The sequence below is a fragment of the Astyanax mexicanus genome, chromosome 8 (assembly GCF_023375975.1).
Source record: "Astyanax mexicanus isolate ESR-SI-001 chromosome 8, AstMex3_surface, whole genome shotgun sequence".
In the NCBI taxonomy this organism is placed as follows: domain Eukaryota; kingdom Metazoa; phylum Chordata; class Actinopteri; order Characiformes; family Acestrorhamphidae; genus Astyanax; species Astyanax mexicanus.
Genome location: NC_064415.1, coordinates 49,835,685 through 49,862,612, shown reverse-complemented (window position 1 = coordinate 49,862,612; position 26,928 = coordinate 49,835,685). Strand labels below are relative to the sequence as shown.

General features: G+C 40.8%; 2 protein-coding genes and 1 non-coding gene across 6 annotated transcripts in view; 2 read left to right on the top strand and 1 right to left on the bottom strand.

Annotated features, from left to right (window-relative positions):
• LOC125803866 (mitochondrial carrier homolog 2-like) overlaps positions 1–26,928 on the bottom strand; it is a 32,646-nt gene that overhangs the window by 1,530 nt on the left and 4,188 nt on the right. The window contains exons 2-6 of the mRNA XM_049482430.1: positions 21,787–21,871; positions 3,051–3,157; positions 1,097–1,153; positions 223–280; positions 58–109 (exon numbers count right to left, since the gene is read on the bottom strand). Coding sequence (XP_049338387.1) covers positions 58–109; positions 223–280; positions 1,097–1,153; positions 3,051–3,157; positions 21,787–21,871 — 359 coding nt within the window. The remainder of the gene's footprint in view (positions 1–57; positions 110–222; positions 281–1,096; positions 1,154–3,050; positions 3,158–21,786; positions 21,872–26,928) is intronic.
• Positions 5,298–13,221, top strand: LOC125803858 (uncharacterized). Of its 4 annotated transcripts, XM_049482341.1 has the most exons (8): positions 5,298–5,361; positions 5,538–5,561; positions 5,786–5,872; positions 5,976–6,050; positions 6,149–6,196; positions 6,574–6,615; positions 6,708–6,773; positions 6,867–13,221. In XM_049482341.1, the coding sequence occupies exon 8, from the start codon at positions 7,071–7,073 to the stop codon at positions 11,340–11,342; it is 4,272 nt and encodes a 1,423-aa protein (XP_049338298.1). In that variant the 5' UTR covers positions 5,298–5,361; positions 5,538–5,561; positions 5,786–5,872; positions 5,976–6,050; positions 6,149–6,196; positions 6,574–6,615; positions 6,708–6,773; positions 6,867–7,070; the 3' UTR covers positions 11,343–13,221. The 4 variants fall into 4 exon arrangements, with proteins under 4 accessions (XP_049338298.1, XP_049338300.1, XP_049338299.1 ...); XM_049482343.1 differs by lacking the exon at positions 5,538–5,561 and having other exon boundaries at positions 5,304–5,361; positions 6,149–6,178; XM_049482342.1 differs by lacking the exon at positions 5,538–5,561 and having other exon boundaries at positions 5,304–5,361.
• trnae-uuc (transfer RNA glutamic acid (anticodon UUC)) lies at positions 18,451–18,522 on the top strand. The gene has a single exon. It is a non-coding gene; the product is annotated as a tRNA-Glu (tRNA).

Sequence of the window (26,928 nt, the reverse complement as noted above, 5' to 3'; positions counted from 1 at the left end):
TAAAGACAGATAGAGAGGGCAAGAGAGAGTAAGACAGAGAGACAGAGAAAGATTTACCTGTACTTTGCTTCTCTTCCAATAAACTGGACCATGCATCTAAGGGTGATCACTGAGAACAGACAATAGAACATAATACATTATCTAAGCATGATTCCAAAAAGTTTAAATCCAATTGACAAAATGACAATTTTACAAAAACAAATAAAAATGTAAGAATATTACCATGGAATGGGTGTGTGACTATTGTGGCACAGGAGCGTGCGATCATCTCCTTGGTTGTCTGTAATGTTGATAAATATAATTTATTTTGAGTGAAGACAGATAATACAAAAGTATAGACAAGTAAATAAATGACAAATATAAATCCTCTCCGGAGGGTATTATTGTCTCAGGAGGACATCTGTGAAAAATATTTCACACTTAGTGATAAAACTCTTGCATCTGGACTGCAATTGAAAAAACAGGAGGGCCAGTGAGTTTTTTGGTTTTCTCAGTCACATGACATCACGTTTATTAGCTCCTCCGTTTCCACTCGCTGTTATGTTTACGTGGATCTCTGTGGAAACGGGCGCCCAAAGTGTAACTACGGTGCGTGGCAGTGGACAAAAAGCTATTTTATAAAACGCGAGGTAACGAAACTCAGAAATGTGTGTCAGAGCGGGAATAAAATTACCGGAGTTCAACGAAAAACAGTAGGTAATTCAGCCTGTAAAAACATACATGGACTTTCTGGACGTGAATAAAATCACGCAGGACCCCATAAAAGAGAAAATCACCCTAGGACCTACTAAGAAACTAATCTCATCTGGATAAGGCTTAAACATTTTTACTAAGAAAATTAATTCAAGATATAATTTGACCAGTGCACAAATATTTTATACCCCTCATGGAGAAAAGCACAGGGTTGTGTGTGTGTTTGAGTTTGATGGTTTAGTTGGTCCATGATCAATCAGACCAAACTAGACAACAATCTCAAATGTTCAAAACATTACAATTGTTAACAGTTAAAATAAGTGAAGTGAAAGGTACTAGCATACACACTGAATGAACGAAGTACACAACCAGGCAAATCAGTGAAGATAAAGGAGTGACTTACCTCATTGATTACATGTGGCAACGAGCCTTCCTCTTTCTTCTGGCTACTGCTCATAACCTGAGGGAAAAAAACAGTAAGATTTTACTATACAGTCTGTCCAATACACAACTCTAGAAAAAAAATAAGAGACCACTTCAGTTTCTGAATCAGTTTTCCTGATTTTGCTATTTATAGGTTTGAGTAAAATGAACGTTGTTGTTGTTGTTTTATTTTATAAACTACAGACAACATTTCTGCCAAACTCTAAATAAAATTATTGCCATTAAGAGCGTGTATTTGCAGAAAATGACCTAAATAATGCAAAGAAAAAAGTTCATATTCATAAAGTTTCATAAAGTTATTCATAAAATAATCACAGCATTCATGCATCTTGACATGTTCTTCTCCACCAGTCTTACACACTGCTTTTGGATAACTTCAAGCAGTTCAGCTTGGTTTGATGGATTGTTATCATCTTTCTTCCTTTTGATTATTTTTTAAGTGGTCTCATTTTTTCCCCGAGGTGTGTTTTAATATGCTCATTTTATTCCAAATTCTGAAGCACAGCTTGTAGTAGAATCTAATATTTAAGCTTGTATGGAGCATTTAGATAAGTGCAATAATATTCACACAGTAAACTTAAAAAAATATATAAAAATAATAATAAATACAATTCTGATACCCAAACAGTAGTTAGTGTAGTTCACACTTTTCATAGAACTAACATCATAGGTTTATACTTTATGCTATTTGCACCTATCTGACTTGCATACATTTCATAACATCATCATCATATGATTTTGCATCTTAAGAATGAATTGTGCGATGTTCACTTATCACATCAAACTGGGCGTCAACATCAAACAAGAGCTATATCACACCTAGCAACAACCTAACAATCAACACCTTCAGCACAGCAACACTGCTGAGCTGCAATCACACTTTCTGTGGGAACTGCAATTTCCAATTTTTTTTGTTTGTATAAATTGCCTTTTGTTTAAAATGCACAATATAACTTGCCTTGCGTTAATCAATCAGTGCTCATGGGTAAATGTTACTACTTAGTAGTTACCAGTCCCTCAAAAACTTGCAATCACAAGCATTCCCACAAAATCATACTTGCAATATAGGCTTTGTCATTATTTCTGAGTTAAACATGTAAATCTGTGACATATCAATACAGTTAAATGCAAAATGCTCAGGCCAATTTTAAAAGCAGATACTATATGCACTATTATATTACTATTATGACCATTACACCAAGCATACTACAATGAATATGCTACTATTTATCATGGCATAGTGCAGAGGCACAGACATGTCTGTTATTGAAGTTTTGTCTTGATTGCTTGTCTACACACCTTTGTAAATGCACTCGTATGCCAATGCTGGTATTTGTATTGTTTAATACAGTGACAGAAAAAATATTTGAGAAAATTCAAAACTAAGCTAGATTTTTAAAAAGTTAAAGCATTATCAGAAAACTATGCATACATGCACATTTATTACCACAAATATTGCTGCAAAATTCAAGAGTAGACTGCAATCAGTACACAAAGAGCTAGGAGACCTTAAAATAAGTTTAAATTACTGTACAGATATTTATTGTGAAGATACTATAAACATTATTCTAGTTAATGCTGCTGCAACGTAATAATATAAAGCAAATGTCAGGATGGGCTTGCCTCTAAATTGCTCTCTTGGTATTTCTGGGGATGATAAAAAAAAGTTCAGTTAATAAAAGCAGAGCATAAATAACCTTCGGAGCTGTCGCTGGCACCAAACTAGAGTAAAGGTCAATGCAAAGCTTTCGAACTGATTCATACATTCATTCACAAATGAATGATCTGATCTCCATTATCATGCTGGTCCATAACACAGTCATGATGCACACTTTCTTATATTACTGATGAGCGGCATGGCTCTGCTTGGGTAAAGACTAAATTTAAACAGTGAAGAGAATCCTGAATCTTACCTGCAACACTTTTCTCTGAACAACAGTGCCAATGGTCCTTGCAACAAGATTGGGGGCGAGGCCGTTGAACAGGCCGGATTTTCCATCGATCTTTATTATGTGTTTTGCTGTAAAAAAAAAAAAAAAAAAAAAAAAAAAAAATATGGCATTCTGTTTAAAGCACAGAAATTTAAGACACAGCAAAATAACACCATAACAACACACGTACACTGAACAACTAGAGCAAACTACTAAAACACTTACACAAGTTTAAGAATCTTAGATACAATAAAGACTTTCACAAGACCTTTTTTAAAAAAAGAAGACATTTTTAAAGTCCAATTTACACTCACTCTTCATTGTCTGACCTTACATCATAATCCGTGTATGAGCAGGATGAGCAGAGATCTGTATTTATTTCATTTTAAAATCTTTTTTCGGTTACTTGTGTTTGTTTTGAAGTCAAGATATATATAGTATAGGACACAAGCCATCAAAGTGACAGGTTGACCTTTATTTGACCCCGCCCCCAACCCCCCCCCCCCCACCCCCCCAAACCCCCCCCCCCCAACACCTGTTCAATCAATCAATCAAAGATAATGATTAATAGTGTTTATGTGTAATAGAATATTTTCCCGCTCTTTTTGAAAATGTATGGCTGATAGTTTCCCATCCTCCCAGCTGTTCAGGCCCTCCATATTCTGATAATCAATCAATCAAGAATAATGATTAATATTGTTTATGTGTAAGAGAATATTTTCCCGCTCTTTTTGAAAATGTATGGCTGATAGTTTCCCATCCTCCCAGCTGTTCAGGCCCTCCATATTCTGATAATCAATCAATCAAGAATAATGATTAATAGTGTTTATGTGTAAGAGAATATTTTCCCGCTCTTTTTGAAAATGTATGGCTGATAGTTTCCCATCCTCCCACCTGTTCAGACCCCCCATATCCAGATAATCAATCAATCAAGAATAATGATTAATAGTGTGTAAAAGAGAATATTTTCCTGCATGAGAATACTTTTACCCACAGCCAAACCTGCTCGGAGGCCCCACACACACACACACACACACACACACACACACACACACACACACACACAGGCACGTACACGCGCACAGACATACACACACACACACAGTCACGGTCCTGCTCACACACCCGCCAGCCCCCCTTAACCAAACATTCAGTCTCTTGACTTCACACACACACACACACACACACAGTGAGACATGTTCAGACACAAAATTATTTTATTTATCCGAGCAACCAATAAGGAATAATTACGTGTAGATACGTGTACATACGTAATATAACCACGCCCTTTATTCAATAAAAGCAGAGAGGTTACGGTACTCTACCAAACATTCAACAGGCGGTGGTGTTTCTAACGTTACACGGGTAAGAGTTTATAAGATATTGTTTAATTCAATTTATATATTTTATAAAACTATATCATTAAATAATTATTGTTTTATTTGATTTATTCCTTAGCAAAAGATCGCAAAACATGGATGCTCTTACAAACGCCCCAAGAAAGGAAATCGCAGGGTCTGAAAAGAATCATGTATGGCCGCTATCAGACGGTCGATTCTTTGGATTTCGTTTCCACGATGATATGAAATGCGTCACTCTGTGTATCGGTCCAACAGTAAGATTTGAGGATGCGACCGTTTTGATAACTCTTAATGGAGAGGAATGGCATAGCTTCTCAAGACATTGTTCAGTTTTTAACACCTATCTCATTTACAGAAATTGTTACTGTAAACCGGATTACCATGAGAAATTTAATTTAACATGGACACCCTATATACAAACCGGAACAATGTTGCGTTCATTCAATCTATATCCGTATTTAAATGCCAAATCGTACAATGCCAGACTTACAATTGTTCACGAAGTTACAAGTTTATTAAAACAAAACAATTTTTTTGAACAGGAATGTAAAATTGAATTACAAAATGATGACTTCAACGCAATGCAGACGTACTTTGCAATAATAGACCGTATGTTCATTGAGAGCATCGTTGAAAAACATTAAATCTGATACAGAATTTCTGAGCTTCTGAATGCGTTATCATCAGTAAAAACTGAATAGTTTAGAGTGCAGTGTATCTTAGTGTTTGAGTCTGTGTCAGCGGCAAGATTTGTACCACGGCCTGCTGTATTGTGTTTCTGATCTTCCAGGACAGCTGCGTGACCAATTAGTGATTTCTTACTCAAGACTCGCATGTGCTACTCAATGTATATAAACACGGACTTTTGTTCATACGGTCACAAACATTTTCAGAGCTCAAGAATCTCTTTCGTTGGAAGATAATGGAGTCTGGTAAGTTTGCTTTTGGTCTGGATTGAATATAAATATTTTTATTATTATTCATACTGATGTTAATATAGTATGGTTATTTAGAATGTTGTAGAACGTAATTAGAATGTCAAATATAATACAATGTTTTTAAACCAAATTATATTATAGTAATGTTTCGTTCTATTCTTTTAAAATAGGTAACATTCAGAAATGTTTTTAATGTGAGTAATTTTTATCATGATGAATTTTTAGAAATAATGTGATAAGTTATGTTTTATACTATTGGTGTAATTTATACTATTGGTGTAATACTGAAAATGATGCTTTTTTTTTAAAAAATATTAATAAATTATTTTATTTAATTATTATTATTATTATTATTATTATTATTATTATTATTATTATTATTATTATTTTTATTTATTTATTTATTTATTTTTTGTAGAGTTATGTAATAATTCAACGTTCAGCAACTATCAATGCAACGAAACACCAGGGGTCAATTATATCCAAAAACCTCCAACTCCATACGGTGAGAAAAATATATATTTTTCTAATTATTGTACACACATTCACACACACATTTTATTTTCTATATTCTCTGTTCTAAGTATGTAATGATTTAATTATTTTAGAACTGACTGCTGAAACAAGAAGCAGCAGTCCCATTTACATCACTGATACTCCACCCAACAGCTCCACAATTCCAGGTAAGTGAAACATTTTTATCAATATTTAAGTAATACAAAATATATATGTTATTATCTATCATTTATTAAACCTGTGTATTTTCTGTTTGTTTGAACAGGGTGTGATTCTCCTGCGTATGCCAATAACGGTAATCAATCTCCATACAGTGAGCAGAAGATTTTAATTTTTTTCTAAATATTGTACACACACACACACACACCCCTCCCCTACTCAGTCGCCAGCATGATCTGCTCACACACACATACACACACACCCCTCCCCTACTCAGTCGCCAGCATGATCTGCTCACACACACACATACACACACACACCCCTCCCCTACTCAGTCGCCAGCATGATCTGCTCACACACACACATACACACACACACCCCTCCCCTACTCAGTCGCCAGCATGATCTGCTCACACACACACACATACACACACACACCCCTCCCCTACTCAGTCGCCAGCATGATCTGCTCACACACACACACACACACACACACACAGTATTTTAATCAATAATATTATTTATTTTTAGATGTAATCCTGAACTCTCCATCCTACTCTCCAACAATCCCTAGTAAGAAACTTTTTGTCTCATTATTATATTTTGTATATATTGTGTGCGTATATAATATTGTAAATTATCTTATTCAATGTTTCAATGAATAGATCGTGAATCTGATCAACAATCCCCTGCGAAAGGTTATCAGTACAGCCATAATGACACGCTTTCCGGTAAATATGTCTTATAATTAAACTTGCCCATACGTGTATGTGAAAACACATTAGTGATGAAACGTAATATATTGTTATCTATGTGTGTTTTAGATTCCGATGTTAACGCCAATGATGATCTGAGGGACGATCTACGCGATCTACGCCACCTTCACAAGTCTGTGTCTTTGACGTTCAAGAAACTCATGCGCGTGAAAACACACGGGTCAAGAGTTCAAAGTAAGCATGTTCATGCATTGTGTAAGAAACGTGTGAGCCTTTATATGAATCAATGTACTACCCTACTCAATAAACACCATGTCTAGGAAAAGGTGTGATAATTGTTTTAATATTGAAGCCAAGAGGTGTAAAATCAGACAGGAATCTGAATATGTCCCCATCACATCCGATCATTTAACTTGTGAATGTGTATCAGATACAGAACTTACACTCAACTTACAGCATGACCATTTCCATCAGTTAAACCAAAGTTTAGATAGACTTCGGAATGAATGTAATCCTTCAGTAATAGACGCTGTTAATCGGCTTAACGAAAGTTTAGCTTTAACGCCCGACCTCAATAATGTTACGGAACAGTCTGTAACAACGCCTCAAAATGTAACGCAAGAGTCAAACATAGATTTGTTTCACAATCTAAACCAAAGTTTAGATAGACTTCGGAATGAATGTAATCCTTCTCTATTAGACGCTGTTAATCGGCTTAACGAAAGTTTAGCTTTAACGCCCGATCGCAATAATGTTACGGAACAGTCTGTAACAACGGCTCAAAATGTAACGCAAGAGCCGATGGTTGATTTGTTTCACAATCTAAACCAAAGTTTAGATAGACTTCGGAATGAAGCGGATAATGAAAATCAACATTCACACACTTTGTCATCTGGGTCTAATCAAGCTTTCAGTGTAACAGTTCACAATAACGAGAATGTACAGGATCAGATAGGATATGGTGTAGAAGGTGAAATACCGCAGGATATACATGTAAACAGGATAGACAGATTCAACACCACAGAAATTAGACGGCCTCTAAACTTTTCCTCATTGGGAAACGTTGAATCTTTCGATGAATTTTACAACTATGTGATGGAAGTTTTTAACCAAACCGTCGAGGTAGCAAATGGTTATATTGGTCCGAAGGATTCAGTATATGTGGAAATTCAAGGAGATTCGCTCAACGTTTCAGCGAGCGTTGAAGTAATCGACGGAGTCATAAACCCTAATGATATTGTAACAATGATTGAACAAAGCATGCAGAGCAAATTTGAAATTCTTTCCGACGAAACTCTACAAATTGTGATTCGAATTGTACACCCGCCGCGCGGAGGCGCGCGCGTTAAGTTCTCACAAATGTTCAATTCAGAAATTGTTCGGAACAAATTGAAACATCTGTTTGATTTTCAAAATAAAGACAACCTCTGTTTCGCCCTATGTGTTTCCAAACTACTGAATCCAGACCTAAACGATTACCAAGTAGAGCACATTGCAAAACGGTTACAAGCCGATGTAGGGATGTCTGAAAATGACGCCGTTAGCTTTGCCGACATTTCATTGTTTGAAAAGTTACTCGATTGTAAAATCGTAGTGATGTACAGGGATGCTGTCAAAAAAGGGTACTCGTTTTTCCAAAACAGTACGATACCTCACGAAAAAACATTGTTCCTATTCCTGCATGAAAACCATTACTACGGTGTTAAAAACCTTAAGGCTGTGCTGGGTACCGGGTACGTTTGTTCTCACTGCTACGCGGGGTATAACGATGAGAATCATCATAAATGCGAGTACAGATGCAACGTTTGTCAGGATAACGATTGTCCCAAGCTTCCTAAAAATACGGTGCAATGTCAAGACTGTTTGAGGTTATGTAGAACACCGTATTGTTACGAAAAGCACAAGGTCAAAGACGACTCTGGTAAAAATTTGTGTGAAACTAGATTCTACTGTGCACAGTGTAACACCGTGCAGCACGGTAGAAAAGGGACCAGCAAACACAGTTGTCGCGCAAACCTATGCCGTCAATGCGGTGCTAAAGTAAACCCTGAATTTGAACACGAATGTTTTATAACGCCTCTAGAAAAGGAAAAGAACAACAAAAAGTACATTTTTTACGATTTTGAAACCAATCAAGAGTCAGGAAATCACATCGCAAATTTTATATGTTGCAGTACTTTTAAGGGTAAAGTTTGGACGGCTGAAGGACCCGATTGTGTTTCAGCGTTTTTTAAACGCTACCGTAGAAAGAAATACAAAGGCTACACGTTCTTGGCGCACAACGCTAGAAGTTACGATTCGTACATTTTATTGAATCATTTGGTCCGAGAGGGGATCAACCCCGACATCATAGCGCAAGGTGGTAAAATATTGTGCTTTGAAGATGTCGAGTTCAGACAGAGATTCATAGACAGTCTCTCTTTTCTCCCTATGAAGCTGAGCGCGATTCCCAAGGCTATGGGATTCAAGAATGAAAAAAAGGGTTATTTTCCTCATTTCTGGAACACTCTTGAAAACCAGAATTACATCGGCCCATACCCGGCAGCCAAATATTACGGTGTAGACACCATGATGGATAAAGAGAGACAAGAGTTTTTTGAATGGTACAATACTCTGTCTGGCAAGGTGTTTGACCTCAGAAAAGAGTTGGCCGATTATTGCGTGAATGACGTTCACATTCTCAGAAAGGGGTGTTTAGCATTCAGGGAGCAGATAATGAGCGGTACGGGTGTAGATCCTTTCAAATGCATCACCATAGCCAGCGTCTGTTTGAAAATCTTTAGAACACATTTTCTGACGGACAATACCTTGGCTATACCACCGCATGATGATTATATCAGCAGACAGAAGTCGTTCTCAAACTCTGCTATTCAATGGCTCGAGTACCTCTCAGACAGAGGGAAAATTCCGATTCGACACGCTCTCAACGAAGGTGAAGTTCAAATGGGTCAATATTTTTTAGACGGTTATTTTACCGACGGCCACACGCAAAATGCTTTCGAGTTCTTAGGATGCTTTTTTCACGGATGTGATAAATGTTTCCCTGCAAACGCGCGTCACCCTCTAAGTAAAATTGGACAAACCTTCGAAGATGTTAAACAACACTCTTTGCAAAAAATTAAGAATTTGCAAAACATCTACAATATGCACGTTACAACAATCTGGGAACACGAGTGGAACGAAATGAAAAGGACAGATCAGGACGTAATAGCGTTTCTCAAACGTTTTGACTTTCCCGAGCGTTTGAAACCGAGACAAGCTCTTTTTGGCGGCCGTACAAACGCGTTACATTTACATTACGTAGCTCAGCCCGGAGAGAGAATCGATTATTACGATTTTACATCGTTATACCCCTACGTAAACAAGACAAAAAACTACCCCGTAGGTCACCCAACCATCATTTTCCGCGATTTTGAACCGTTGGAAAATTATTTCGGCCTCTTCAGAATAAAAATTTTACCCCCTAGGGGCCTTTGGGCCCCCGTTCTCCCTTATAGGGTGAAAAACAAGCTTTTGTTCCCTCTGTGTAGGGTGTGTGCCGAGTTACAACAGCAGCAATGTTGTAAACATGCTGACGAGGAGAGGGCTCTTACGGGTAGTTGGTGTAGCGTGGAGGTTATGAAGGCTCTCGAAAAAGGCTACAGAGTGTTGAAAGTTTTCGAAATCTGGCACTTTCCTAAACAGACGCATGATTTGTTTGCCGGATACATCAACAGGTTTCTCAAGACAAAACAGGAGAGCTCAGGTTACCCGTCTTGGGTAAAGGACGAATCTGATCAAAAAGAATACGTTAAAAGGTACAAGGAAAACGAAGGCATAGAACTCGATCCGTCTCGCATAGAGGTTAACCAGGCCAAGAGATCTGTGGCAAAGTTGGCGTTGAATTCTTTGTGGGGTAAGATGTGTCAGAGGTCTGATAGGATTAATACTTGTCTAATCAGCGATCCCAACCAATTTCTAGAGTTCATGTTCTCGGACACGTACGACGTCAGTCACTTTTCTTTTCCGAACCGTCAGATGGCGCTGGTTCAGTGGCGTTACGCAGACACCAGATTCATCAAACCGAGTAAAGCTAACGTGTTTATCGGAATATTCACTACCGCTTACGCTAGACTCGAGCTGTACAAGCTGATAGATGGTCTGCAACAAAGATGTCTCTATACGGATACAGACTCTGTCATTTTCAAAAGTAAAGATGGCGATTGGATGCCCCCCCTAGGCGATTACTTAGGCGAGTTAACGAGTGAATTGGATCACGGAGATCATATTGTGGAATTTGTCAGCTCTGGACCAAAGTCCTACGGTTATCGAACTCGTTATGGGAAGACTGTAATGAAGGTAAAGGGTATAACGTTAAACTATACCAACGCCAAAATTGTGAATCTGAGCTCTTTGATAGATCTGGTTGACAAAAGTGTGAAAAGCCCCGACTGTACCGACGAAATTATGACGTCCAACAATCAAATCGTCAGAGATAAAAGAGGTTTTCACTTGAAAAACAAATCACAAACTAAACGTTTCCGAGTAGTGTACGATAAACGCGTTCTATTACCGGATAGCGCCACAATTCCTTACGGATATTAAACATTTACTTTGCTGAAAAAATAATGGCCGTACCTAACTCGTTCGATGCTAGACTTCAACTTCCTTTTTCTTGTATAGTTTGTGGACCCAGCAATAGCGGAAAATCTTTTTTCATCAAAATGTTACTTGAAAATTGTACGGACTCAATGTCTAAAATTCCGGACCGGATTGTATGGTGTTACACTTGCTGGCAACCCCTCTACGACGAGTTGATGGACAAACTAAACATTTATTTTGTTCAAGGTATACCCGAATCATTGTGCGACGATGAACTTTTCCCTCCGCACAAAACAAACTTGTTGGTGATTGATGATTTGATGGAGTCCGCTAGCAAGAGTGAGGAAGTAGAAAAGGCTTTTACAAAATATACCCACCATAGAAACCTCAGCGTGATCTATTTGGTTCAAAATTTGTTTTTTCAAGGGAGAAGTAGCAGAACTATAAATTTAAATACCAATTACATGGTGCTTTTTAAAAATCCTAGAGATAAGCTACAGATCAACGTGTTGGCGCGTCAGATGTACCCCCGTAACAGCAAGTACTTTTTAGAATGCTTTCAAGATGCTACCTCTAGACCCTATGGGTATTTATTAGTAGACTTGAAAGCTTCAACGCCAGAAGATCTTAGACTCAGATCGGGTTTGTTTTTACAGGAGGTTCCTGCGGTGTACGTACCGAAGAAAAAGGTTTTCGCATAATGTCCGATCGGTTAAAGAGAAATTATCAGGTTTTGAAATCGCTACATCAGGCATCGCCTCGAGAAAGGAAACTTATACTGCGTCAAGCTCCCACAGACCTCGTACTAGCCATTTGTGAAATAGCATTAAATCTACTGAGAGGACGCATTCCTTTAACGGCTCAACAGTACGCTCGACTGAAAAGACAGAAAAAAGCGATTAAACTTTTTGCCGATAAAAGAAAATCTGTAAAGGTTAAAAGAAATACTATTAATCAATCCGGAGGTTTTCTTCTACCTTTGCTAAGCGTCGCGGTACCCTTCATCAGCAGCTTAATAGCGGCCCGTCAGAAATAGCATGGAAAACGCTGTGAAAATGTATCTGGTACCTCAGCAGCAACTTGATAAGATTAATTCTGCGTCGAGCGGAAAACCTAATGTTAGACAGACGGTGGAAAATGATCTGGATGCTACCATGAGACATATTCTGAATAGGTCTGATTTGATGCCTTACGAAAAGGCCAAACTTTATGCCTCGGTCTTGCAAAGATTCCTAAACATCGTCAAACAAGGAGATGAGGAAACGGCTCAATTAACTCTGTCCCTGCCCGTAGACTCTAACAATAAAACAATACCGGAGACCGATGTGGATCGCGGTGCGTCCGAAGACGTAATTGTCAAAGAAGTAATCGGAAACATTCCGGCAAGAAACAGAAAAAATGCTTCTTTCATCATGGAAAAAATATCCAAATCTAGCGACGTAGCTTCCTGGAATGATAAAGGTGAATTCATTTTCAAAGGAAGGACGATCAGGGGTTCACACGTATTGGATTTGATTAAAAACCTCACGGCCCCTCAAAAAGTGTCGGATGATCGCAGACCTTTGGGGTGGATCGAGATGTTAAAAACTGTAGCCGGATTGAATATTCCCTTTTCAACTATACCTAACGTCGGCGTTCGACGTAAGATATCGGACATTAAAAGAGGCGATCCTTTGTACTCACCAAGCTCAACTTCTAAGAGCGATGACTCTGACTCTAGCATTGACACTCTTGAGCCTGTTTTCAAGTCTCCTCGTTTTACCTCAACACCTTGGATAAGTTTTTAATCGTGCATGTCTTTAAAAATGTTATAAATGATGATGATGATACAATGTAAATATTTGTTATTCTTTATTTCATTAAATGTATATACTTTAACATGTTTTACATCTACAGAGTCGTTATTTCACACTACACTCTAGTTTATGCACTGAACACATTTCACAAATTGTTTTTTATTCACTCTGGGATAAATATTTTTTACAAAAGATTTAACCATATCATCGTTTCTTTTCAAATCATCCGTATACATAGACATAATTTGATTAAAAGAATAGCCTCTAGCTCTGTGACACAAAAAGAATACGCAGTGTTGCCCGCAGTAAGTCGAGTCACTCCTTTGAACTTGTTTTGAGTTGTGTTTTATTTCACAACAGTTCTTTTTAAAAAAAGAATGAATAGAATCATGAAAGAGTTCAGAGTTTGGCGGATTTCCGTACGAATCAAAAAATTCTCCCGAGGCGTCATCGTTGAGACATATGGCCAACCAGTGTTCTCCGGGCATGTAGCTGGGGTGAGTGTTTACGATGAAAAATGCCGGAGCGCGTTCCACCTTATTCTCGGGTAGTTCATCGCAAGGAAACACACCGTAGAATATCTTTTTCGCAGGAGGATAACTTTTCATCAGCTCGGAAAGTTCTCTGGTGTCCATAATTACTGATAATCGATGAGGACGTTTCGTCGATTATTGATTTCCAGCATAGAGTCGAAGCTGGCGTATACAATTAGATTTACCGTTCTCGGTAGAGGGTTTCTGAATCTGAGTTCCAACCTCATATTTCCCGACTTTATCAAAGATAGATGTTGTCCGCAATCATCCGGGCTCAGGTTAAAAGCTAAAAGGGTGTATCCTTGAGAATAATCCTGGCGGTTTATAGCCAAAGCTTGATCCTTTAGATTTTTCCCCGAAGCTAAAACCAACGAATGAAATTCGCGGACGGCATTACCGCTTTGAAAATTAGGTTGAAACGGTTTTGCAGGGTGCTGAACGCCGTCGACGTACAAAGCAATAAACTCTGCATCATTATGTTTAAAGTTAAAAGGATTTTTATCATATGCACCGATAAATGCGTCATTATCAATCATACCAATTATAACCGTTTTAGGGAGAGGTCCGAGGAATAAATTCTCTTGGGTGCATACGCGACTCCCCACAGGTAGGCTAAAAGTCTTCATACACACTCTTTCAAGCGGGTATTTAGCCGTAGCGTTAAGTAAAGCCTGCGCATGCCCCATCTTGACAGCCGGGGAAACGGAGACTTTTTTTACGTACAGAGAAGCCGTTAGTATTTTAAGTGTGTAATCCCTGGCTCCTTCTTTCATCATGCAAAATTCGTCCTTACTTCGAATCATCTTAATTTTCAAGTCGACTCCGTTCAGTAAAAGTTTTTCTTGAAAAAATATATCGGAGTGGATATGACCTATTAAGTCAAAGATTCTACTTTCTTGGCTGTAAGAAGACCTGATTTTGAAGCCGTTGTTACGTCCTTGAGGATCGGTCGCGTCCATGTGGCCGTACGAGTCTTTGTAAAATAATCCTGCGGTGAATTGTGTATCCAAGGTATGTTTGCTATAGTTAAGAAGCAATTCCATTATTGCCCTGTAGGGGTAGGTATTACTCGACTGGCTGATGAGTCGATCTCCCAGCATGACGTCTACTTGTGAAAAAAGAGACGCTATAGGATAGTTTATTACACCCACCTTTGAATCGTTAGCCAAGTCTGTACCGTCAGAATTTGTGATTTTACATCTCAGGTGTAAAAAAGTGTTGTTCAGATCTAGGTAGTCTTCACCATTTCCTGCCACGTAAAACTCCAAGGGTCCGTCATCGGTCAGAGCCGAAAGAGGAGGGATTTCGACGTAAGTATACTTTTCGACGCTAGTCTGCGTGTACGGCACTGTAAATAAATCTAATTCGGACTTGGTACATTCGGTTGAAAGTCTGTGAAGTAAAGCCATGGTTTTAGAAAATGTTCACCTTTCTTCGTTTATCCAAGACTGAGGGAGAGCGCTTGTTGCTCCTCCGTTTGTGTTTTTTCAATATGATCTTTTTCACAGACGTCTTGCGTTTTTTATTCCCATTCGTTTTACGCATTCCCGGAGGTCTCCTAAAGTTCTTGTAGGCAAATGCCGCGAGACCGTCACCCTCTTGTTTTTGCGATTTAGATTTTACGACGTTGCTTACCACGTCGCTTACGATACTTTTTGCAGCGGTTTTTAAATGAGGTTTAGCAATCGTTATTCCTCTTTTTAAAATTGGTACCGCCATTCTAAAGAGTGATTTGAAGATCCCTCCTAAGCCCGAGCCGTACATCACCGGGGAGCCATAGTACCCCGGAAGACCGTTGCCTGCTTGATGCTTATAATAGTCCACATAGATCTGAGGGTCTACGTACCTTTCACCAATCATTGTTCAAACACGAAAGGAATGCTTTGCGGGTCTAAAATGAAGTTTAGCAACAAATTTTCCGTAGAGAAAACGAATATGTTTGTTCTGATCGGATTTTACCTCTATAACTAAATCGTTGATAAGACTCTTGCTCACAGGTACGTAATGCGGCTTGTCATAAGTTATTGTGACAATTTCATTGTTTTTCCCGCTTATATGTACGCATCTCAGTAGCGGTACAAAACTATCGCCGACCCTTTGATGATGAATAATGTCTGAATAAACAAACATGGTGTAAAATCCTGCATGAATATCGGCCAGATAGGGCGCTTCAGGGTTACTCTGAGTGAGGTCCGTAGCGTCATCCATACCTATCATATAGCCTAATCTCCCGTTGGAAACGCTCAACGAATACGGTTTTTTGGTTTCCATGCGGATTTTGTTGGTCTGAGCATTATAAACAATAGTTAGGTCTAAAGCTAATTTTTCTAAAGTCGCATTCATTTCACGAACCACTTGTTCTATGTCACCGTAATACCCTTCACTCATATGACAGCTATACAATTCTTGATTTAATCCATCGTCGTAGCGGACAAAAAAGACGGTTTCGCGATCCTTCAAAGAGTACCACGTGTGGGGGTATTGCACTTCAGCGAGAGCCACCTCCCAATCGCCCGTCAACTCTATGGGCTTTGCAAATTTAGTTGTGTAACACGAAATCTTATTGTTGGGATACACGTGATTGGAAGAGTTGCTGGGGAGAGTCACAAAGAAACCGTTCTCTTCCATGATGCGTTGTTTATGATAATCGGTCATTACAAACGAATCTACTTATTCTTTGACTATGTTCACAATGTCTTTGGCCGGGATCCACGAGTTGAATTTATCCGGCCACCCCACCCATTTCACTAAACACATTTTTTTCCTATTTTGCATCCTTTCTTGTAATATTTTTTCTATTTTAAAGGATTTGTCTTTTCCGACTATAATTTTTTGCAGTTCCGGTTCGTAAAACGTACCCGTTATTTCTTCACCGTCGGCATCGTGTAGTTTATATACCGGAGGATCTCTCGGAATCCTTTCGGAAATTGTAAAATATTCATCCGTATAGTTTTGTTCATAACCCTTTTCAAAATGTGCTTTTAGTCGCGAAATCCTGACAACGTCACCGATCTTAAACTTGAAGCGTAGTTTTTTAACTCTCGAAGGAAACAGTCCGTACAAGGTTTTAAAAACTTTGAAGGAGTTTGTTTCATCAACCTCGACAGGTTTCATTTTGATGCTGCTGTGGTAGTTATGATTGTACGAGTGAACCAATTCCTGAACTACATCGATGTACTTTCTCGTATTAACCGCTGTAAAGTATTTCCACATTTTATTCCTCAAGGTCCTATTAAACCTTTCACAAACAGATGCTTTCTGACCCGTACCCGTAGCAAAGTGAACGATGTTGTGCTTTTTCATTAATCCTTGAAAATTTTTGTTGAAAAATTCTTTTCCTTGATCCGTTTGCAATTTTTTAGGAACACGCCCTTCCTTAAGAATAGAATTAAAAGCGTCGGTCACCTCAACGCCCGTCTTGTTTCGCAATACGCGTACCCAAGCGTATTTAGATAAAATATCTATACACGTTAACATAAATTTCATATCTTTGTTATCCTTTGACAAGTTTGACATATCCACTAAATCGGCTTGCCATTGTTCATCCATGTTTTTCACAAACACTCTGTTTGTTTTAAATTTTCCTAAAACAGGTTTGTGAAGAGTATACGCGTCCTGCGCAGACAGCCAGATTTTAACATCTTTAATATTCGCTCTCGATCCTTTTTTCTCAAAAATTGCCCTTTGTAAACTCTCAACCCCTCCGTAAGACCCAGGGTTGGAGGGGTCATAATAAATCTTTTTCAACAAGCCCTCAGTCATTGTGCTAGGTCTCACCAATAATGGACAGAGAATAAGAATGTAATCAGCTTTTATTACTACAAACTCAAAAGCCTCGTTAAATGATACACATTTACATTATTTTGTTTTTCATTAAAAAAAGATATCAAACAGTTTACAGTTTTTTCAACATGAACATGTTTCTTAACTATCATTTTCAAAACACATGCGTCGGTTATATAGGTATGAATACACATTAAAAACTTAAACTTTAAGCAGAGTAGAGCCGTTATCCGAACTTTTATTCGGCTATGGGTGAAAGCTTGGATGGAAGAGACGATGTTACCCATGTGAGCGCCGTTTCGGATGATTCCAGAGAACTGTGGAAATCCCAGTACTCAACAATGTCCTCGATCACCGTATCGTTGTAGATAGACGCAGTTTTATGCTTAATGTCTCTCAGAGCCGTCTTGAAGTCAGGTTCGTCTCGCAGTTGGCACACTGTAGTTTCAGCCGCTGCTTGGATTTTTTCCAGAGACGGTACATGTGAGATACCGCACAACTTTAGAGCTCTGGCCAAGGTGTATTTCAACCAAGGTCTAAACAACTTTGTCAAAAGTCTTTTAGCGTTGATGTGCAGATAGAAGTCTTCAGGATCATACAGACACGAATGTTGTCGCTGACTCGGGTGATCGGTGGCGCATCCGTTGCAATGCTCTCTCAGATCCTTTTCAATGATTTTGTCCAGCAGATCCCCGGTGACAGCGCGGATGATGGAGAGCATGGTCGTTCCGATACATCCGTCGATTTCATCCGATGTACCCGGTTTGGTTGATCCTGGGGTAAGACCCTCCATGACCGGAGAGTACGAGTACAGGTTTAAGAGTTCTTGAGTCATTTCAACAGCGGATTACCCCCGACACAGCAGCGTGTATAGAACAAGTATGACTCGTAGATAGAGACGGTCTTAATTTATTAGTTAGATAGTATGGTAGGCGTTGCTTACGTTTGGACTCCGCCCCAGGCTCTTTCACATACATTTCACATACCTCTTTCATGAAACCCCATATGGTCTAGCGGTAAGGATTCCTGGCTTTCATCCGGGCGGCCCGGGTTCGACTCCCGGTATGGGAATAGTATTTTTATGCATTTATTTTTAATTTACTAATTAAATAACTCTTAAACACGTGTAAACACTAACAAAGTTTCTACATAACATCATTATTTTGCTTGATGATGCACGACATGCATGGTGTCGGCTATGTTTGAAATCTTGCGATCTTCCGCTGTGACATACACAATGGTGATTTCACGTTTAGGATACTCTGCGAAAGGATTGTCGGTGAGAGAATCAAAATAATCATTCAGTCTCATCTTAAGTTTCTCCAGTCTCTTAATGTTATACACATCCTTAATCAATTGTTTGACGATTATGCAACATTCTCTCATGTTCTCTTTCCAATCATTCCACTTTAGCTTTATGAAGGAGTTGGCGGTTCGACTCTGATCACTGTTTGATGGCTCAAAGCGTACTTCTTCCATAGACATGATAGTAACGACTGAACCGTCAATCCTGGAGATTTTTAGTCCGTAACAGAGTTCTGATGACTCGCACGGGGCTATTGAAATATAGCAAGTCTCAGACTCTGTATGCGATACGGTTCTAGAGTTCATAACTCCTACCAATCCTTCACAGTGTTTTGTGAAACACTCCCAATCTCCTATTTGAAAAGTGATTCGACATGTCGCATCTTCAAACATCTCTGTTGGTCCGGTAAACAGAGTAACATGGTACACATCTTTGTGGAGACAGAATCCAAAGAATCGACCGTCTGATAGCGGCCAAGCACGCATTTTTTCAGACTCTGCGATTTCCGATCTGGGTATAAAAGAAAAACGCTTTCTTGGTGCGTTCGTAAGAGCATCCATGTTTTGCGATCTTTTGCTAAGGAATAAATCAAATAAAACAATAATTATTTAATGATATAGTTTTATAAAATATATAAATTGAATTAAACAATATCTTATAAACTCTTACCCGTGTAACGTTAGAAACACCACCGCCTGTTGAATGTTTGGTAGAGTACCGTAACCTCTCTGCTTTTATTGAATAAAGGGCGTGGTTATATTACGTATGTACACGTATCTACACGTAATTATTCCTTATTGGTTGCTCGGATAAATAAAATAATTTTGTGTCTGAACATGTCTCACTGTGTGTGTGTGTGTGTGTGTGTGAAGTCAAGAGACTGAATGTTTGGTTAAGGGGGGCTGGCGGGTGTGTGAGCAGGACCGTGACTGTGTGTGTGTGTGTATGTCTGTGCGCGTGTACGTGCCTGTGTGTGTGTGTGTGTGTGTGTGTGTGTGTGTGTGTGTGTGGGGCCTCCGAGCAGGTTTGGCTGTGGGTAAAAGTATTCTCATGCAGGAAAATATTCTCTTTTACACACTATTAATCATTATTCTTGATTGATTGATTATCTGGATATGGGGGGTCTGAACAGGTGGGAGGATGGGAAACTATCAGCCATACATTTTCCAAAAGAGCAGGAAAATATTCTCTTACACATAAACAATATTAATCATTATTCTTGATTGATTGATTATCTGGATATGGGGGGTCTGAACAGCTGGGAGGATGGGAAACTATCAGCCATACATTTTCAAAAAGAGCGGGAAAATATCCTCTTACACATAAACACTATTAATTATTATTCTTGATTGATTGATTATCAGAATATGGAGGGCCTGAACAGCTGGGAGGATGGGAAACTATCAGCCATACATTTTCAAAAAGAGCGGGAAAATATCCTCTTACACATAAACACTATTAATTATTATTCTTGATTGATTGATTATCAGAATATGGAGGGCCTGAACAGCTGGGAGGATGGGAAACTATCAGCCATACATTTTCAAAAAGAGCGGGAAAATATCCTCTTACACATAAACACTATTAATTATTATTCTTGATTGATTGATTATCAGAATATGGAGGGCCTGAACAGCTGGGAGGATGGGAAACTATCAGCCATACATTTTCAAAAAGAGCGGGAAAATATTCTCTTACACATAAACAATATTAATCATTATTCTTGATTGATTGATTATCAGAATATGGAGGGCCTGAACAGCTGGGAGGATGGGAAACTATCAGCCATACATTTTAAAAAAGAGCGGGAAAATATTCTATTACACATAAACACTATTAATCATTATCTTTGATTGATTGATTGAACAGGTGTTGGGGGGGGGGGGGGGTTTGGGGGGGTGGGGGGGGGGGGTTGGGGGCGGGGTCAAATAAAGGTCAACCTGTCACTTTGATGGCTTGTGTCCTATACTATATATATGTCAAGACAGCAGCTATCCCTAAAGGAACACACCAATATAAAAATTGTAGGATGTTGCTGATATCAATAAGTATATGAAGAGTCCCACTTTTAATTTAACAGCCAAGAATACAAGACAGTATATACTAATTAAAAAAAAAACATATTAGCCAATTAGCATGCATTGATCACACAAGTCGGTATTAGTTTTAGTTTACAAGTAAGCTCAAAAAATTTACTTCAGGTGTTCAACAAACCCATGAGAACTGTCTCCGCTTATCCAGCAACAATAAAATGTAACATAACAGTTTCTGACAAAACAAAACCACGGAATTAGTTCTGCAATTTCTGCAAATTTAAACCACCACCATAAATACACCTGGAGGTAAATTATTTACTTGGCCAATGATTTTAAGTACTTTGGGATAGGTTTAAATAGTCTAAAAAAAAGCTCTACATATAAACTAGTTTGAGCAGCGCATCCTGTTTTTGTTTAGAAAACCTTCAAACTTATGCACAGCAGGTGCAACCGGCTCCACTAGTCCAAGCATTGAGTTCATTGTGAAATATCAGGGACATATTTGATGCCAATCATTTTAAAGCATGTATCAATTCCAATATGACTTTAATGTAATTGAGCATCCCTACTGTAGCAAAATCGCTATATGCGCTTTAGTTTAGTCCAACGGGATTACATGTCCAAAGAGTCTGAGCCAATAATGATCTGGACCAAAAGCTTTTATCAGATTAAGCCTAAATCTAACAAGTAAACCATGCTGTGAGCATTAAATCAGACATTTTGCTTTTGTCTGACTGGAGTAGCTCAAGGTAAAAGACCGAATTCAAGAATAACCAGCATGTCCTGCAACTGCTACTACAGCCTTAAGCTTTAATCAACAAACAAATCTATAGAAAGGCAACAACAGTCCTATATTAACAATGCATACAAATGTATCTTTGTAGATCACTATGCAAAACAACACACCTGCAGCAGGAAATTAGCAGGCTGTACAATCAAACTGATTACATGGAAATAAAAAGAAGTTGCACAAAACAGTATGCAAAATCTTACCATAAGCAAATAGGCCTGGAAGCTGATACACCTGTCTGCCAAACAAATTCCGGCCTAGAGTGGGTGGAAGAGGTTCATGTCCCACCTGAAACAGAGGTTAGACTGTTTATATTCCAATACACATCGCCCCATCTTGGTCACAAAATCAGTTTTCCCAATGTAATGAGAAACCTCTGATGACTGATAAATGTTTTACGTTCAATAATAAAATCCTCTAAAAGATAAGCAGCTAGCAGGCATAAAAACATCTGTAAGTGGGAGTGAAAATCTTTTTTTTTATCCTAAGGAGTGTTTTAATGTTTTCAGATCTTCTATTACTCAGCAGATACCTCTTATAAAAGAAAAGCTACAGCAATTCCACATCAGCCCCAAAATGATTTATACAAGAACACAAGCTTTTTAATTGGTGAAAGGGTACAAAATCAAGTGTACAAATGTTTGCAGTAAATTGCCATGGCCTTTAAGGGTCAACTCTCTCTTAACAATGTAAAGTATAAGTCTTTAAGAGAAATTATAGATGAAGCCAGTGAGTGTTGAGTACTGTTTCCTAAACCCTCAAAAGACTTTTGGAAACTGGAGAAAACTGCTACAAGAAGACGTCTGGCTGACCCACATGGCAACAACACCTTAACTCACCTTAACATTGGACTAAAGTGAAGAAAAAAATTAAGAGGTCTGACCGGTGAAGAGCAGTAAATGAGAAAATAAAAAAGCAGCTTGCAGGTTTCATACACCTTTTAACCAACACATTTCCATGATTTTTTTTTTTTACTTTTCCATGTCTTCAAGACAAATTTTTTATGCATACGATTTTTCATGACCAAAACATCAGTGCAGACATGGACAATAAAATCAAAAAGCAACTAAAACTATAACCAAAATTGATTATAGTAGGCCTAAAATGAATCTTTTAAAAATGCTGACACACAAACTTTAATAATAAAATGTGTGTCAGATCCTGAGAGCTCCATTGTGTAGGACTAAATAACCAAATTAACTCTAAGATGACATATTTGTTAGCTCAAAATAGATTTTCTCCATCAATAAACAGAAACACAAAGATTTGTAGAAAAAAATATCCATGACTTTTTTCCCCACCTTTCAGGTTATTTTTATTTTTCCAAAATTTATCCAGGCCTGGAAACAGCCATTTCAAAATATTTTTTTTGGGTTTGTGGGCGACCCCACAAACCCAACAATAACTCCATGAACAACAAAACACTTTTTTTTTTTTTTTTTACAATCAGTCACACACAAAGTCCTGAAGACGGGCGGGCGGCCTCCTCACCCGCGGCAGCCTGGAGGGGCCGGGCAAAGCGCCACCCGCCAGTGGTTCCACAGAGTCAGAGTTCTGGTCAGGCTCAGGTGCAGGGCCGGCAGGTTCTGCACCGCCGTCCCCAGTGTCCAGCAGTTTCGGCCTATATGGGGCCAGCCTGTCCCGGTGCACAATCATTCTGCGCCTGCCCCACCGGATCCTGTACACCACCTCCCCAAGCCTGGACAGCACCAAGCACGGACCCACCCATGCCGACTGAAGCTTCGGGCACAGTCCCTTCTTACGCTGAGGTTTGTACAGCCAAACCCTCGCCCCCACAGATAAAGGCTCCCCAAAGCAGCGCGTATCATACGCGCGTTTCTGCTTCCGTCCGGCAGCAGACTGGTTCGAGCGCGCGAGCCCGTGCGCTAAATCCAGTGAGGACAGAAGATGCGAAACGAAAGTGGGCGCGTCCGTGGCGTGCTCGCCCCCATCAGGAGGCGCCCCGAAAGCCAGAGCCACCGGCGTCCTCAGCTCGCGACCAAACATAAGCAGGGCCGGCGTGAATCCTGTCGTCTCCTGCACGGCCGAGCGGCAGGCCAGCAGCACGACTGGTAGATGTTTGTCCCAGTCACGCTGGCCCTTGCTCGACACCATGTCCAACTGCGCTGCCAGCGTGCGATTAAAACACTCCACCAGCCCGTCACTCTGTGGATGAAGGGGCATCGTCCTGGTCTTATGTATGCCCAAGATGCGGCAGACCTCCGCCATGACCTCCGACTCGAAGTTCCTCCCCTGGTCGCTATGCAGCTCCTCCGGAACCCCGAATCTGCAGAAGAACTCCCGCACCAGGACATCCGCAGTAGTGACCGCCCCTTGGTCCGGCACCGCGTAGGCCTCCGGCCACTTCGTAAAATAGTCCATCGCCACTAAGACATAGCGGTTCCCAGAGTCCGTCACCGGGAAGGGGCCCAACACATCCACGGCCACCCGCTCCATCGGGCCGCCGCACTGATAGGGGTGAAGTGGGGCGCGGGGCGCCCTCGCGGGGCCTTTCTTGGCGGCGCACACACCTGCCAATACCCACTCCTCAAATCTAGCGAGCTGAACCAGGCTGAGCCCGATAGCTGATCTAGCGTATCGTCGATCCTGGGAAGCGGATAAGAGTCGAGCTTCGTGACGGCGTTAAGTCGGCGATAATCAACACAAAAACGCCAGTTCCCGTCCTTCTTTTTTGCAAGTACCAACGGGGCCGACCACGGGCTGCTCGAAGGCTCAATAACGCCCGCACTTGCCATATCACGGACTAACTGCTCAGCCGCTACCGGTTTCGGTAATGCCAGACGGTGCGGTCTCAGCCTGATGGGCTGGGCGTCACCTGTGTTTATAGAATGAAACGCCAGGCAAGTCCTAGTACACTCATGCTAAGACACAGCTAAGCTAGCGCGAAAACGCTCAATCAGGTCGCGTAAGCGCAGTTGTTGGGGCTCTGATAAGCCCACACAACTGCGCTCCAGCATCTCTTCTATCGGATCGATAATTAACCCCGCATCTAACGGACCCTCGAACATAACGTGCACCGAATCACACGCATCCCCCCCCCAACGGCTCACTTACCCCGCACTCGTCATGTTCCTCTACGGGGAGTCCAGTCACCAGAACCGAGCCCCGTGCACAATCAATGACGGCACCAACGCGTGCGAGCAGGTCCTTGCCCAGAATGCACGGATCATTGATGTGCCCAACCCAGAACTCCTGCTGAAAGGGGCCCTTGTCAACATCAATTGTCAGCTCCGTTAATCCCAGGAGAGCGATGGGATCTCCGGTGACTCAAGAGAGCGCGATGCGCCGGCTGTAGTCCACCACAAACTCGCCTGCCACACCCCTCGCGAGCTCAGGCTTTATCAGCGATACTGACGAGCCCGTGTCCACCAGCGCGTCCACCGTCACTCCATTCAGCGTGCACTTCAGAAAATAGCCGCCGGGTCCGACAGCTCCGTGATCAGGTTCCGAGGGTAAGCCTAGAATCCCTGGGGCCACCGTAACCCTCACTTGGTGGTCCCGGCTCCGTTTCCCGGCCGGCTGCACTGCGCTCGCTTGTGGCCACGCCCCCCGCAATGCCAGCACTCCAGTTGCGCCCCAGGCCGGCTCCGCCTCCATCTCGGTGGATCATGGGCTCCGGGCGACGCCCCCCACGGTTCCGGATGGCTGGACAGGATGAGTTCGGACCGCTCAGCCACCTCCACCGCGGCCTCCAGGGTCTGTGGGTCGGCCAGTCTCACATGTATGCGCAGCTCGTCTGGCTCTAGGGCGCGCAGGAAATTATCCAGCGCGAGACTTCTCTGAACCGCTCGCGGAAATGCCGGATAATCTTGGCGGGTTAGCAGAGCCATCTCAGATGCCAGCACGCCCAAAGTCTCTCCCCGCTGCCGGCGCCGGTCTGCCACTAGCATTTTGGCGGCCGCCTCGGAAGGTTGACGGCTGAAATGGGTTCTCAGCGCCCGCGTCAAGTCAGACAGCTCGCTGCGGCACTCCGCGGGAAGCTCGATCAGCACCCTCAGTGCGTCTCCCTGCAGCGCCAGACAGAGGTTGGCCGCCGTCTCAGCATCCGTCCAGCCCGCACGGCCCGCCACGATCTCCAGCTGGGCTTCGAAGGCCGTCCAGTCAGCGCTGCCGTCATAGAATGACAGGCGGGGATGAGCCGTCAAGCTCGCCGTCAGCGCGCCGTCCACTCTGGGAGCCGGCGCCACCGACTCCATGCCATGCGCTCCGCGAGCCGGCGCTGACATCATCGCGCCGTCCACTCTGGGAGCAGGCGCCGCCGTCCTCGCGCCATCGGTTCCGCGGGCTCGACCTTCGGACACCCTGCTGGCGCCGTCCGGTCTGGGTCCACTCCGCTGGTGAGTCTTGCCCCTCGTCCGCCGTTATCCTCTTCAGCCGTTCGATTTCCCCTGCCAGCAGCTCCATATCATCCAGCAGGGCCGCTTCTTTTTTTTTTTTTTTTTTTTTTCTAATTTTTTCCCATTTTCTCCCCAATTTACACGGCCAATTACCCAACCCATTCATTAGGACTCCCCCTATCACTAGTGATACCTCAACACACCAGGAGGGTGAAGACTAGCACATGCTTCCTCCGATACATGTGAAGTCAGCCACCGCTTCTTTTCGAGCTGCTGCTGATGCAGCATTACCGAGCAGCCAGCGGGTGATTCTCACGAAAAACAGATTTAAAAGGGTTCACACTTGAAAAATTTCAAAAGGCATTTAAATATAAAATTTATTTTTGTTATGCAAGACTAGGGTCTGAACTTTTTAGAAATACTTTTTTTTTTTAATTTTATAATTTTTTTCTGTATATTTTGCACCATTTTAGTCAGTCAGAGCACACACATTCTCAGTACCGCAACATGATAACACAGAACAGATATGGTTTAAAAGTTACACATTTGTTACTTTTTAAATAGATAGTTGTGCTCATATGTGTATATAACCCAGAAAATATTATATTTATAAGTTTCCCATTTTTTTTTATTTTATGATTTGTCTCATTACCGCAACAGATTTCATGATTCATGTCCTGTCTTTTCAGGATATTTAACTGAAAAATTACATGTATAATTTCTTATTTAGTACAGATGACCTATGAAGAAATACAATTTATCCAAATACCATTATAAACTAGAATTTGTTTTATAACAGTAAAATAATTAGTAAATAAATATGTGTTGCGGTAAAGAGAATGGTGTTTCGGTAAAGAGAGTCAATGTTTCGGTAAAGAGAGTCATTACAAGGATTCCTACTTAATTAACAATAACACTTTACACAACAAACACAGAGTGTGAATGCTGTGAATAAATAACAAATTCTAATGATGTACTTCTTGAGTT